At 63.0% G+C, this 14,511-nt stretch overlaps 4 protein-coding genes across 4 annotated transcripts; 1 reads left to right on the top strand and 3 right to left on the bottom strand.

The window, feature by feature from the left end:
- Positions 1-12: 12 nt before the first annotated feature.
- On the bottom strand, positions 13-1,034 carry CHLRE_08g371840v5 (uncharacterized protein). Its single transcript, XM_043065048.1, has 2 exons — positions 314-1,034; positions 13-232 (listed from the first exon to the last, which is right to left on the bottom strand). The coding sequence occupies exons 1-2, from the start codon at positions 668-670 to the stop codon at positions 161-163; spliced, it is 429 nt and encodes a 142-aa protein (XP_042922049.1). The 5' UTR covers positions 671-1,034; the 3' UTR covers positions 13-160.
- A 1,040-nt stretch (positions 1,035-2,074) lies between these two features.
- On the top strand, positions 2,075-4,270 carry CHLRE_08g371801v5 (uncharacterized protein). Its single transcript, XM_043065047.1, has 4 exons — positions 2,075-3,102; positions 3,183-3,380; positions 3,485-3,604; positions 3,693-4,270. Exons 1-4 carry the CDS (start codon positions 2,836-2,838, stop codon positions 3,945-3,947), a joined length of 840 nt encoding a protein of 279 aa, XP_042922048.1. The 5' UTR covers positions 2,075-2,835; the 3' UTR covers positions 3,948-4,270.
- A 2,363-nt stretch (positions 4,271-6,633) lies between these two features.
- CHLRE_08g371800v5 (uncharacterized protein) lies at positions 6,634-10,254 on the bottom strand. The gene is made up of 4 exons (XM_043065046.1): positions 9,503-10,254; positions 9,224-9,367; positions 8,704-9,122; positions 6,634-8,490 (listed from the first exon to the last, which is right to left on the bottom strand). Exons 1-4 carry the CDS (start codon positions 9,746-9,748, stop codon positions 7,635-7,637), a joined length of 1,665 nt encoding a protein of 554 aa, XP_042922047.1. The 5' UTR covers positions 9,749-10,254; the 3' UTR covers positions 6,634-7,634.
- A 1,728-nt stretch (positions 10,255-11,982) lies between these two features.
- On the bottom strand, positions 11,983-14,304 carry CHLRE_08g371751v5 (uncharacterized protein). Its single transcript, XM_043065045.1, has 3 exons — positions 14,142-14,304; positions 13,448-13,912; positions 11,983-13,159 (listed from the first exon to the last, which is right to left on the bottom strand). The coding sequence occupies exons 1-3, from the start codon at positions 14,226-14,228 to the stop codon at positions 12,899-12,901; spliced, it is 813 nt and encodes a 270-aa protein (XP_042922046.1). The 5' UTR covers positions 14,229-14,304; the 3' UTR covers positions 11,983-12,898.
- Between the last annotated feature and the right edge of the window lie 207 nt (positions 14,305-14,511).

The following is a 14,511-nucleotide window of genomic DNA, read 5'->3' as shown; positions in this document are numbered from 1 at the left end:
GAGCTTTGCAGGTGCGTAGATGACCTTTACCACGAACAGCCAGACGCCGATCTCCGTAGCCCGGCCACGATCAGCGTGTCGGGCTTTGCGGGTGCGTAGATGACCTTTACCACGAACAGCCAGACGCCGATCTCCAGCACTGCTCTGGTGCACTGCGCCATCATTGCCCAACAATGAGAAACCGCAGGAAGTGGATAAGTGCGGCCACAACAAGCACCGCGATGACAAGATACTGCATGCAATTTGCAAGAGGAACAGGTTACAGCAATGCTAGTACTCCATTGTCAACACCTGCGTCCTTCCGCGTCCTCACCATGACGACGTCACGCGAGCGTCCAACGCGCTCGTTGTCGAGTTGCGACTTCAGGCTGTCGAGTTGCGACTTCAGGCTGGTGTTTTCCGACTTCAGGCTGGTGTTTTCCGACTTCAGGCTGGAGAACTTCCCGTCGCTGGAACCTGAGCTTCGGGATCCCCTGCGCGAAACGTAGCGTTTTACCGTCTTGGCGCTCGGAACTGCAGGACTAAAATCATCCGTGGCCCCGTCATCCGCGGCCGCGCGTGAACGCCTGAAAGGTCGACGCGACAGCGTCCACCCGTTGCTGGGGAAGGACCCCGAGCGAGAATGAGCGGAAATGGGAGCGTGTCCCAATCGTGCCACTAGGCAAGCCATGGTTGGTCGGTAGAAGAACCAACAAGCCTCCGAGAGGAAGAACCGAGGTCAACGACCGGCTTCCATCTTGTACGGCTCTCCGGAGCAAGCTGGCACACAGACTCGCTACCATTTTATTGCAGTAGTAGAGCCTTGCAGCAACCTGGCAAGCCAGCCCGCGAGGTCGCACTTGGAAGTCGCAACATCCGCAAGTCGCAACTGGAAATCACGTTTTAAGCACTCCACAAGCATTCCTGATGGCTCCGGATACTCGTAACGTAGTCCTGGGCGCGTCGCAGCCGCGTTCTCGCCCGATTCCAACTTTGCGAGGAAGCAAGCTGGCCCTCGCGGTCCTTACCTGCTCGCGGGCGGCTTGTTGGCCTTCAGCAATGTCTTTTAAATGCATAATCACACTTATCTTGGGCTTGGGTCCGCGCCGTCCAGCTGTGGCGGGAAATGCAAGCAGAGAGCCCTGCAGCCCTGCTTCGGCCATTTGTTCAGGCGCGCACCACCAATACGTGCAGAAGGGCCACATCTGGTTGCTGGGCGCTCCAGGATGCTGGGGCGGGGGTGTGCAGGCGCGTGTGCGCGCACCCTGCGCGCACAGGCGTCGGCGCCTTCTAGCCCCGGCGACGGGTGGGAATCCTGGACACACGGCAGCCACACTCGGCTGCTAGCGCACCAGCACGGACGGGCGGGTGGGCCGGCAGGCAAGTGAATCCTGGCAGTGGCGCAGCAGCAGGGAGGGTTGAAGCGCACGGTTCGCGGGCGATGGTCGCCCCTGCGCGCAGGCTGTGGGCGCAGCGCAGCGGCGTGTGCGTTGCAATGCTCTCTCTGGGAATGATCGTGCGCGCATGGCGCGCAGGCCGGGCCGGGGCTTTGGCGAGGAGGAGAGGGGCGCGCGAGGGAGTCGAGCGCCCGGCTCGAAACACACCGCAAATGACCGGTCCAGCTCCTGCTATCACTATTTGCTTACGTCCTGGGTCCCTGGCAGTGACACTAGGCCTCGGCGAGCTGCTTTGGTGTAGCGGCGCGCGAGGTGTCGGCATTTTCGCGGGGACCTCTAGCGCAAAAGACAATCCAGGTCTTGCTTTCGTTGATAGCCATGGGACTGGGATGCAGGACCTGTAGAGCAACGCGCCAGGCAGCAGGCATGCTCGACCCTGCCGCACGGCGCACGGCCTGGGCCGCAGCAGGGCGCAGGCTCTGAAGTGGCCTCCGGCGAGGGAGCTCCTGGGGTGGCCGGCAGGGCTAGCGGGTACAGGGGCTGGAGGGCAGGCACGGACGCATTTGAGGGGGAGGGGGCGGGGCGAGCCTGCCGGCTGCAGCCCGCGCTGTCGCACGCACAAAGGCGCAAAACATTTGTCCTATATCTTGGCCAGTACTTCAGTGAAGATATAGCGAATACTCATGTCACTGTGAACTGATGAGGTTTCTGCTGAGTTTTGGCTTGGTTTGTGCTGAGTTTTCTCCAAAGCGCAGAATTAAGAGGAAAGTCATACTGGAAAGTCATACTGGACTACACCAGGCAAAAGACCACCGCACAAACTAGGTACCAAGTCTACTGAACCAGCCAGTTTTGCCTGCGTCAGGGGTGTGGGGCTGAGTCCCACACCCCTAATAAAGATGACCAATAGGATTAGCACTAGGAAGGTGTGGGGCTCAGTGGGGCTCAGTGGGTGATGGCTGGGTGACGGCTCATCAGTCGTGGGCTCAGTGGGACTCACTCACTCTATCCTCCCGACGGTACGGCGGCGGCAGCAGCGGGGGCGCGTGCGCGCATCTTGGTAGCCGAGGGGGCGGGAAAGGCCACGTGGAGGAGGAGAGCGCAGCGCCGCCCAAGAAGCGGCGCAAGCGCACAGGCTGAGGAGCCGGCTGGCGGTGTCTAGGTAGCGGTCCGCGGTGGGGCTGGCAGGGCATGCGTAGCGGCATGACAAGCAGTGCGGCTGTTGAGAACTGTGCTGCGTCTGGCTGCGGTTGGCTCTGCTGTGGCATCGCAATCACTAGGCACCTGGTTTGGCTACGTGCCTGTGGAAACCGACCCCGGCTATGTCCGGGCGATGAGGTTGTTCGGCCTCAGAGAGTGGAGGGGCTCAGCCCCTTTTCCCGTGACCGGGGAACACTTTTCTCCACCAAGTAAAGGTCGGCTGTGGCAGCAGGCGCGGCTAAAGGAGAAGCCTGTGCTCATGCGCTGGCAGGCAGGGATTCCCAGCGCGCGGGTTGGATCGGCAGCTGAGCATGAGCTGCGCATACGCTACCTCTACTCCGGAGGTGGCGTGGACGCGGCGGCGGCTACCGGGTCTGCCGCGGCTGCGGCTGCCGGGTCGGCGGCTGCGGCTGCCGGGTCCGCGGCTGCGGATATACATCAGTGCGGGCTGTGGCATCTGCTACGCCACTACCGTCAGTGGGGCCAGCGGCGTTGGCGCCAGACTGTCCATGTGCGGACACAGAAGGTGGGGTGGAGGGGCAGAGGGGAAGGGAGGGCGAGCATCACTGACGCCGCACCACTGACGCTGCGCTGACGTGGATACAGGTGCTGGAGCACACTGCCCAGCAGCTGGCTGGCAATAGGCCCAAGGGGGCGGTGATTGTTGGATGGGGCAACGCCAACACTGGCCACGGCGGAAGCATCAGCAGGCCGGGGCGGGGCCCAAACCGGGCGCTGCTGCTCTTGCTGGTGGACAAGTACGCGCACCTGGTGGTGTACGTGGATGAGTACTACACCTCACAGGCAAGACAGTGGCAGACGGGATTGTATATAGTCTGGGTCAAGTAGCCAGCCAGCCAGCCAGCCAGCTTTACGCTGCACTCCTGCCGTTAACCCACTCTCCTCAGGTGTGTGCAGGGCGGCGCTTGCTCGACAACGGGCAGCGCTGCCTGCAGGAGATCGTTCCATGCGGGGGCTCCCGTGCTCATCACCAAGTCCAAGTGTGCAACCACTGCGGGACTGTGTGGGTGAGTCGACTTCACAGGGTCATGACGCCAGGTCGGGACGGGTCGGCGTGTAGTAATCAACTCTGCCCTCGCTCGCGCTTCAATGCAGGGGCGGGACGTCAACTCTGCAACCAACATCCGGCACGCGCTGGTGGAGATGCTGCTTGGGAACGTGCGGCCTGCGCCGCTACAGCCTGGCGGCGGCGGTGGCGGCGGTGGCGGCGGCGGCGGCCCAGCGGCGGCCCAGCAGCGACACAGCGACAGCGGCGCGTGTGCGCATGTTGGTAGCGGAGGGGGCGGGAAAGGCCACGTGGAGGAGGAGAGCGCAGCGTCGCCCAAAAAGCGGCGCAAGCGCGCAGGCTGAGGGGCCGGCCGGTGTCTAGCTAGGTAGCGGTCCGCAGTGGGGCGATCAGGGCATGCGTGGCAGGAGGCAGCAGCAGCAGCAGCAGCAGCATGACAAGTAGTGCGGCTGTTCAGCTGTTGACAACTGTGTGGTGTCCTGGCTGGCTCTGCGGTGGCGGTGTCGCTGCTGAGCACCTGGTTTGGCTATGTGCCTGTACAGACCGACCCCGGCTATGTCCGGGTGATGAGGACGTTCGGCCTCAGAGAGTGGAGGGGCTCAGCCCCTTTTCCCGAGACTGGGAAACACTTGTCCCCAAGTTTCGACTGAGTTTCTGTTGAGTTTCTGCGCCGCCCCCGCCGCGCCAGTTTCAGTGCAGCCCCGTTTGAGTCCCCATGTGCAGCACACTTGCAGCCTCTCCTTATCCCCCAGTTTTGCTTTGGGTTGGAATAAACTAACCCCCACCGCACCGGTCAGCCGCAGCCGCGTGTCAGCTCTGATGCAGCTCAATCGTACGTAGGAATTCTGACGCGCCGCACTGGTGCACAACGTGCACCGCACGCGGCCATTCCTCACCTGGCTCAATCACATCCCATCACATTACGGACATGCGGTAAACAACCAATGCGAACGCGAATAGAAGACCAATCGTCGTGGATGTCGTTGCTAGCAGGCGGCAAGAGAGGGAGTGAGCGGTAAAGCGGAGTGGGCGGCCACATTACCTCACACGAAGCTCCCCTTACACCCTCGGCACGGCACGGGTTGGCAGTCACATGTGCCCCGTGTGCAGCCCAGATGTAGCTGATGGGAAAAGCGCAGCCCCACGCATCCCATCTGAATTTACACGCAGCTCACACGAGGCTTCCCAAACGGCTCCGCGCGCAGCTACCAGCTCCCACTCGCGCAACCGCCGACTAGCACCAATGACTCCTGTGCTCTGCCGTAAACCCGTGCGCTCCTGTGGCATCGCAGTCGGCTTCCCGCGCAACTGTCAGCTCCCACCCGTACAGCTACCCAGCTCGCGCCAACGACCCGTGTTCATGCCCCGAGCCAGGGGCTCGGCAGCTTCCCAGCCGGCCCGCCGTACAACTGCCAGCTCCCACTCGCCGCAGCTACCGACACCCAACCGAACTCCTGTGCGGCTGAGGGGTTTTGGGTGTGCCGTACACGAGTTAGTTGTTAGGTTGGCCGGAGCTGTCCTAGAACCCCCATTATACTATTTTTTCACGTGCTGCCACGGCAGGACAGCGCGGCGCGTCGGCGTCGGCGTCGTCGTCGGCGGCGGCGGCGGAGCGGCACGGCCCTCCTCCTGACTGCCCGGAGACCTTGCCGGGACCTGCCTCTGTGGTCACTCAACTGGGCGTCTGGGCCCCATGGGTGCAATGCATGGCGGCGCGGCACTGCAGTGGCGGCTGCCCCAGTGTACGGCACTGCGGGAAACCCGCCGTACGTCGTTGGTAGAGCCAAGAGGACAACACATGGCAGGGCTTGCATCTTCCAGGGGTTGGCCGCCGCCGCAGGCGAAAGAGCTCCAGCGCTCGTATCTTACTTCGTTCGGAACGAAATTTGCCAAGAAAGGCCGCTGGCGGACGAAATTTTGATCTTGACGAGCGAAGCGATCAAGGGGGGGAGGCGAAGCCCCCCAGGATTGCCCCTGTCCGTGCCTGCCTGCCTGCCTGCGTCGACAAAAAGTACCATACTGGCACAAACCGCGAGCGCCAAAACGCACGGGGTCTTGGGGGTCTTTCGGCCAACAGACGAAGACATTTTTGGGATTTCGGCCACTTTTGGCCGAAGGACAAGGGGGTTCCACCGGCTACTCCACGGCCGAAACCTGCGTGGCATGTGGTAAGAAGACTCAGAGGGCTGTATCTGTGGGTGTTGACGGCGGGAGAGTTCCGCTCTGGTCTAAATACGCATTAGTTCCGCAACACTCGCCAATAAGTGAGGTTGGGTCGGCGGGAAGCAGGGGAGGAGTGGGCGTGTTGTCGTGTCGGTGTCGACGTCTGAGAATGTTCTGGGGTATGGGTTTATTACTCACTGTTATATTCCCGCGCCATTGGCGTCCGCCGAGATCGCCGACACCGCCGCACACGAACCGTGCGGGTCGGGGGCGGAGCCCCCGGAAATTTTGGGGGTGAACGAATCGGCGCCCCTGTTTCGTCAACCAAACGAAGCCATTTTGAGGAATTCGGCCACTGACGCCGCCCCTGCCTTCGTAAGATACGAACGCTGGCCCCAACCACGTTCTCGCCCACGGCATCCGGGGGCCCAAAAATGCCTAGTATTGAGCGTTTGGGATCGAGATCGCATGGAAACAAGGAGGTGGCTGCCTTATGGCAGGAAAAGGGCTGATCCCGGGGCCACCTTGACGCGGGCGCCTACTAAGCACACGCCTCTATGTTGGGGGCCTTTGGCATCCCCGCAAATCCGGACATGGCCGGTTGGGTGGGGTGCACAGTCCGTGCTAACCCGCAGCTAACAAACTAGTCACGTCACTCGCCGCCAATCAACACGTGCACCCTCAGCCCCACGCCCTGCTAGCGCCGTTCAGGCTCTCAGCCCGGCCCCGCCGCCGCCGGCGGCCATGGCGGCCGCTGCAGCTTGGTCGGCCGCTCGAAGCCCATCAGCTTCAGCAGGAGGAGCACACGGATCACGTTGGCGGCGGAGACGTCGCGGTTCTGGGGATGGGGAACGGGGAGGAAGAGGAGAGGCCACCTATTTACATGCAATAGGCATTAACACAACTAATACGTAGCATGGAAAAAAACGCATGGAAAAAACTCACAAGGCCCCTGAATGTCCTGAGGGCCTTCTGCCCTCCTTTCGGGGGCCCTGGGGGACGGTCAGCACTCCGCAGTAACGCGGTAGTGGTAACGGGGCCGGGTAATCATTTGCGCGCGGGGGCGACGCATGGCCATGTTTCATTGTCGCTGGGTTCCGCCACTTCAGGGGCTGGGTGTAACTTGTTAATCGGGACTCAGCTATATCAGCCATCTGACTACGCCAACCTGCCCGTTAGCCTATCCGCTCGGCCATCGCACTCCTTCCGGGGCGTCACATCACTACACATGCAGGCTTCATGGCCGGGCAATAGAAACTTCGCCTCACCCCAGGCTCACGTACCAACATCCACACGGCTGGCTGCAACTCACAATGGTCTTTGCTCAACGCCATATCCGCCGCACCCACATTCGTGCCTTGACGTTGCAAACTGTTGTCAATCGATTGTTGGGGTCTGAGGTTACGCTCTCACACTGCGCTCCCTCAATGCTTTATAGCCGCTGCAATGATTTCTGACAGCCTAGATCCACCAACGCTCATCCTATATAATACGGTACGCAAGGTAACAGCATAGATGCAGCGTGGTCACAGGCAAAGTTTTCCACTGCATCTGGCTGCCCCAACGGCATCTGGCCGCCCCATCCAAACTGAACCAAACATTGTGCCCACTGACCCCCCCCCCATAACTAGTGCGACCAAAAGCACAACGCGCACGTTTCATTGAAGTACCAATATGGTACTTGACAGCATGTTCCAATAAGCACATGCCAAAGTAGCATTATTCCGCACGTCTGCCACAGTAGCATCAATCCGTACATCTGCCTCATTACAACAAATACGGTACTTGGCACACATCGTTCCTGGCGCTCCGCCCGCCCCTTCATCCTAACCACACCCTGACCGGCGCCCGCCGTTCTTCAAGCTGTGTCAGGGCGGAAGCAGCGTCAGGGCACATCTAATTTGGCCGCCATGAAGGTAGGCAGCCCACCGGGCCGCAACCGCCCCACCCGACTGCTGCGCCGAGGCGGAGACAGGGAGCAGCGGCAGGCAGCCCTTGCCCCCCCGCCCGACGCCCATGCTCGAGACACCGCCCGGCTTACTCTCCCAGGCCTTCTTCCTCTGCTCGCCGCCGGCAGCGCTACCGCTGTACACTGTTAGGCGCATCCGGGGGAATGCGGTGACCGCGGCGGACATGAGCCGTGCCTCGTCCAGCCCGGGCTGCCGCAGGACCCGCGGCATGTTGACGATTGCGAAGCAGCCTGCCGCGGCGTCCTGGCCCTTCTTCCGATGCAGGAATCCACTCCAATCGAGGCCCAAAGCGACAACGCGGCCGCTTGTGGGTGCCCCTGGCACAACACCAGTGATCCACCAGGCTGATCCCGGAGCCATGCTGGCGAGTGTCTGCTCCTGCTGCTCCAAGGCCGTCAGGCTAATGTTGAAGTCGAAGGTCCGCCCGGCGGCGGGCAGGCACTGGCGCCAGCGTTTTGTACTCAACCACGTGTCTGTGTACGGCTGCAGCAGTGGAACCAGGTCACCGGAGGCAGTGAGCGCTTGCGTTTCCTCCTCCGTCGCCGCGGCGAAGTTGCTGACGCATGTCACCGCCTCCGGGCTGACGGCGAACCAGCCGTGCGGTTGCTGCGGACTTTTCAGGTGGCGCGCGGCCAGCACGGGCAGCACCCAGGCGAGATAGGTCTTGCTGCACTGCGCCAGCCGCAGCAGCCCGCACAGCCGCCGCCGCGTCGCCGCATCGGTGCGGCTGAAGTTGTCGGCGGCTTCCATCCACCTACAAGGCAAAGCGGAAGGCACGGTTGCATTGAGGTTCTTAGAACCAAACCATTACGTCAGATGAGGGCCTGCGCTACTTGGAGAGGGAGGCACGCAAGAGTGTTCAACCATACCGTACGGTAGACACACAATGGAAATATGGCTGTCCTTGCGAGAGCCACTTCAGCCGCAACGCAGCAAGCGGGCGAGTCCCACCGCCCCGCAAACTCACTCCGCCAGCAGCAGCACCACGCTGCTCTCGCTGTCTGTGCCGAAGTCGTCGCTCTCAAGCAGAGCCTCCAGGCCCACAGCCGGCAGAGCCCGCATCTGGTCATACAGGGTCTGGTCGTTTAGCACCGCCAACGCATCGCCAAGGTGCGCCACCAGCCGCCGCTTGGCCTCCGTCAGCAGTGCCGCAAACGCGGCGTCGTCCGCGGGGTCAGGCCACACGTCTGTGCAGCGGTACAGCTCGAGTACGGCCTTTGCTGCTGCTGCGGCTGGCGTCTGCGCGACTGACTGCGCCGTAGCGCTAGCCGCAGCCGTTCCCGCTGGTACCGCCTCCGCCCCCGCCGCTGTCAGCTTCTCCCGCACCGCCGCCGCGCACGCCTCCACGCAGCCCTCCATCTGCAGGTAGGCCGCCTGCCGCCGCACCTGCAGCGCCTCGCGAATGCAACCGCCTCCACGCGGCCCGTGTAGGCGAACTGGAGGGCGGCACGGGCCGCGGGCAGCTCCGCCTCGCTGCCTAGCCACACCTCCACAACAGGCGGCGACGGCCGCTGCTGCTCCTCCGCAGCACAGGGCTTGGCCGCTGCCTTCCGCCCCTTGCCCTTCGCCTTCTTTGCTGCTGGCCGCTCCTGTTCATTGGCGCCAGTAGCCGTCTTGGCGGGCCACTCCAGCTGCGAGAACAGGTCGAGGCACATGGAGGTTATCTGGCCGCGAACCGTCAGCGAAGGGGTTGCGGCACGGGTGCTGCGGGCTGTGGCTCGACTCATTCTCAACATCAATCCAGCCGGCCGTACTCGGCAGCTTACCTGTGCCGCTAGTTTGTCGCTGGCAAAGCGCAGCACGAACGAGTGCGCGGGAAGCGGCTCGCCAACAGTCGAGTTGTCAACATCGTCCTCGCGTTCGCGCTTGCGCCCCGACTGAGTCCCGTAGTCGCGTTCGTTATCATGATGCTCTAAGCGAAAGACAATTCTGCAGTCTGAGTTCGCTTCCTTGCCAAACAGCGACGAAATGCCCTCGGCGACCCTAACGTTGCAGGCGGCGTGGGCCTGCATTCTGAGGCTTGCGTAACATGCACAAATAGGTATGAGGCAGCCTGTGGACTAAGGTAGCTGTATTAGGAGATTGAGGACAGTTTATTATTGGATCCAACAGCTGTGCTTTTCATGAAGCTGGCAGTGTCGATTGAACCGTTATGGGGCTTACGGGCGTTATAATGCATAATGTGTACTATTTCTGTTGAGAAAATTTCGCATATCGGTCCTCAAATTGCAGCATTTTACAAGGGTTTTTTTGTGTGCAAGGCTTGCATTCGTCTTACGTGTCCAACAGCACATGCCGGACAGCTGCTCTGTGGCAGGCAGCCACAAATCCTGGCAATCCCCTTCTGTTCCGCGCAAGCCGGCCCGGGGGCGGCAGCCCCAAAGAAAATTTTCAGATTGCACTTCAAATTGCGACATTTCAAGGGGTTTTGGGGGCATTTCAGGTAAACCAAGAGCCAGTCAATCATGTTTTGGGCCGGTTTTGGGGGCCCCATCGTGGTTTCTGAAGCCGTCTGGAGTGATTTCGGTAGTGTAAGGACCAGCAGCGGTTGGCTATTTTCGATTTCGGTTGCGGGTACATCGGGGGGCCCCGAAGGACCCGAGGCCCATGCCGACCTCTGGTGTCGATTGAACCGTTGTGGGGCTTACGGGCGTTAATTATGCATAATGTGTACTATTTCTGTTGAGGATCAGCCAGGGCTCATCGAACCACGCCAAGGCAGATACCCAGATGCCCAGACACGCTGGGAAGGGATGTGCGATAGGACAGTGGTAAGGTAGGTTGGCAAAGTCCCGTAGGGTGCAGCTGATTCCCAGAACCCAACAGATGGCACACAATTTGCAATAGCAGGGCAGGAGTGCGCGGCTGGTCAACCGCCGGAGTTACTGTAGTAACTGTACCGACGAGTTGCTGGTTGGCTGGAAGTTTGCTGACGCGCATTCCTCACGCTCCGGGCGCCCGGCCAGACGATAGCACCACACAGACACACCGCAACGCCACACTCGCGAGACAGAGCCGCATCGCACCTGCAGGAAGGTGACCAGCGTCCACGGATGAGCACGATGCCTGGGCGGACCGCCTCCGGCATCCCAGATGCGTGAGCACGGCAGCTAAGATGCCTGGGCAGACCATCCCGGCCAGTCGAGATGCGTGGACATGGCACCCCAATATGCCTGCGCAGGGCTACCCCAGCACCCTCAGATGCGCGTGCGCGGGGGTCATGTTGCCTCTGGAACTTAGCTGCCAGACCAGACCCACCCCGCCAGATGCCTGCGCTAGGCAACTTTCCCACCCTCCGGGACCTTCAGCCCAAGACATTGCAGGCTCAGTGGCTCAGTGGCTCAGTGGGGTAAGCTCAGTGGCTCGGTGGGGTAGGCAGAACAATTTGGAGCCATTTCTCGATTTGTGCATGTCATCCTTGCGCAGGGGCCATGCTAATCTTCTCTGTATTTTTCCAATTTTAGCAGTTGTGCCGAAGCACAACATAAAACACAGAACAGTTAAATATATACCGTGCATGCGTTAGTGGAGGCACGGGGTACTACGCTTCGCGGCCGCAGCCGCCGCTCCGCGGTCACCTGGCGGACACAGCCACAGCTGCGCAGGGAGCAGCCGCCGCTACGCGGCTGCTAAGGGAGCAGGGAGCAGGGATGTAACGAGCATGCCCTTTTGGAACTAGGTTTCTTACAAGGGAGCAGGGAGCAGGCTCCACAGCACCACAGAGGCCGCTTAGCGGCCACCAAGGAGCTCCCCAGCCACAGCCGTCACATGAAGTGGCGTATGGGCGTATGGGATGGGTGGCACCAACCGGATGGGGGCGTGATGCAGCAAGTAGTCGTAGTCGTGGTCGTAGTACACTGCACTGGGAGTATGACGTAATAGGACTGCAGGCACACGACACATAGCCGCCACAATACCGCAGCGTGCTGTAGCATGTTTACGTCTGGCACGGCCAGCCTGCAGCGTGCCTGCAATTCCTGCCGCTGCGCCAACAGAGCTCAGACGACCAAATGCCATTGGGGTCAACGGTGCACTGGTGCTGCTACACGGGAAAAGGTGCTGTCTGCTGAGGAGGAAACGAGAGAGGTGCTTGCTGGTCGTGCCCTGAACCTGAAAGTAAGGGTGTGCCGGTGTGGGCATGGACGTGGGAGCGGCTTGGGCGTTTCGCCGCTGCTTCCTTCTGTTGTCTTAATCTTCCATCCACTCCCTCCCTCACATGTGCTGCTGGACGGCGGTGGCGCTGGTGTTTCCAGGTTGGTTTCGGATGCCGCGCGCCCCGCGCTCCGCTCCGCGCCAGCCCGCCAGCCGTCCGACAGCCTAGCCATCGCAACCTGCTTATATCAGTGATGGGTCGGCGGCGCTCCCCCATTGCCCGTGGCGTTTACCGTCTGCTGTGACATGCATTCCTGCTCTCAGTGGGCCAACCTACTGCCGCACGCTCACACTCACAGCCTCATCCACATCACAATCAGCGTGATACGTTTCTGCGAAAGCCGACCGATCTAAGCATAAGCCTTGCGGACTACTACGTGCTGAATCATGGTTTGCACACAGGTCCTGTTTACCTGTTACTCATGGCCCACCTGCTCTGCCCACGCGTCTGCCCAAACGGTCCTGGTCATAGCAATCAGCCATGTTTGCACGCCCCCCACCTCCCGCAAATGTGCTGCCCTGCCAAGCACCCAGTTTGTGGACCAGGATTCCAGCCATCACACTCGGGACTATGCTTCTCACCACCCTCTGCTCTCGCCTGTACTACGGTAGGAATTCAGCTGCACTGCCAAGCGGTCCAACCTACACGAGATGACACCACCTGCTCCTGCCCAAGGCCTGCCAAGCCCCGCGGCCCAGCCCCGCCGCGACAGTCCAACCAACCCTTCCACACCTACAGTACGCTCTGCCGCCTCAAACGAACGCGAGGCCTGCCCACGGCCCAGCCGCCACGCAGCCCCCACCTAGCTGCCATCTAGCCAGGGCGTACCGTGTCCATCACCATGTACGTGCGCGCCGCTGCAACCCCCACCAACCCTCCACTCCGCCCTCCACGGACGTCGGCTACCTACCCCGCCGCCACCAGCCTACCCCCGCGGCCGCCACCTTACCCCACGCCACCCGCCAGCCCAGCGGCCGCCGCCGCCACCCCAATCGCCGCGCCCCAGCGGCTAGCGGCCGCCGGCGCGCCGCCGCCGCACCTCCGCCGCCAGTGCGGCCATCTTGGTCTCCAGCTCCAGCGCCGCCGCCGCAAAGTCCGCCCGCACCGCCGCCAGCCCCGGCCGGCCGTCCATGGCTGCGGCGGCTGCAGACACGTCCGCGTCCTGGGTGCTGGCGGTGGTGGTGTTGGTGGCGGTGGTGGTGGTGCTGGGGGTTGTGGTCGTGGCGGACGTGGCGGCGCCCTGCCCGGCCTTGACCAGCGACGCCTCCACCTGGCGAGGCGCGGGCGGGCGTGTCAGTCGGTGCAAACACATACGACACGCCGTGCCACCGTGCCGTACTGCCGTACCACCTGCTCGGCGCCCCGTGTCGCCCCCGACCCCGCCGCCCCCCTCCCCAGCCCCCCGCACCCAACCCGACCCCGGTCCCTTGACCCCAGCTCTACCAGGGTCCACAACTGCCCCCACAGCGGCCCTGCACCCGCAGCCCCCCTTTAGTTTCTTTGGGATTGGACTAAACTGCCCCCAACCCTCCCTCCCCCAAAAGCCACCTCTCCTCACCTGCCCGCGCACCGCCGCCAGCTCGCCCCGCAGCGCCTCCAGGTCTCGCCGCAGCAGCTCCTCCACACCCCCGCCGCCGCCGCCACCAGCCCCCGCCCCACCCACTCCCCCCAGACCGCCCGACACGCTGCCTGCCGGGCCGCCGCCAAAGCGCCCGCTTACAATCTTCTTCAGGCTGCTTGTCAGCTTGGAGGAAGAGCTAGGCGGCCGCGACTCTGCGGCTGCGCCGCCGGCGCCGCCGCCGCCGCCGGCGGCTGCGCCGCCGCTGCCTGCACCCAGGTACTGCTTTCGCAGCACGGTCAGCACGGCTGAGAAGGTGATGGTGAGGAGCTGGGCCTGGGAGCTGGGGTGAAGCTGCGCCGCCACCTCGCGCAGCGGCTGCAGCAGCTGAGACACCACGCGCTCGGCGCCGGTCTCGCCGGCGGCGGCGCCGGCCACGGAGCGGCCTGACTTGGACGCATCGGACTGCACGTGTGTGCATGAAAGGGGAACAAACCGCGTCGTGCACGTCATCGGAGCCCAGCTAGCGGCTCAACAGCAGCAAGTAGGATCCCAGACGATCCAAGACGATCCCAGACGCCTCCGATATCAAGAGATCCAACGCACGTCCTTCGCGGCCGTTCGCTCTCCCTCCTCCACACGCCCACACCTCCCTCCCCCCCCCCCCCACACACACGCACACACGCACACGCACCTTGGTGCTGACGGCCTTGACGCTGCCTCCCGCCCCTCCTCCGCCTGCCCCTCCCTCCGCCATGATGCGCTCCACGCGCGCCGCCATCTCCACAACCAGCAGGTCACAGCAGCGCGCCGCCGCCGCCCGCAGCTGCTCCGCCAGCGCGTGCAGCAGGCACAGCAGCCCCGTCTCCGCCGCGCTCAGCGGCACCGGCGTCACCACCGTGGCCGTGATGCCTCGGCTCAGCCCGCCGCGACTCGCCGGCAGCAGCTCCAGCGCCGCCGCCGGCAGCGGAACCGGGCTGGGCGCGGCGGCGGCGGCGGCGCCGCCGCCGCCAGCGCCGCGGGGCCCGGCGCCGCCGCCGCCGCCTGCGGCGGCGGCGGCGGCG

The sequence above is a fragment of the Chlamydomonas reinhardtii genome, chromosome 8 (assembly GCF_000002595.2).
Source record: "Chlamydomonas reinhardtii strain CC-503 cw92 mt+ chromosome 8, whole genome shotgun sequence".
In the NCBI taxonomy this organism is placed as follows: domain Eukaryota; kingdom Viridiplantae; phylum Chlorophyta; class Chlorophyceae; order Chlamydomonadales; family Chlamydomonadaceae; genus Chlamydomonas; species Chlamydomonas reinhardtii.
This window is presented reverse-complemented; position numbering and strand designations above follow the sequence as displayed.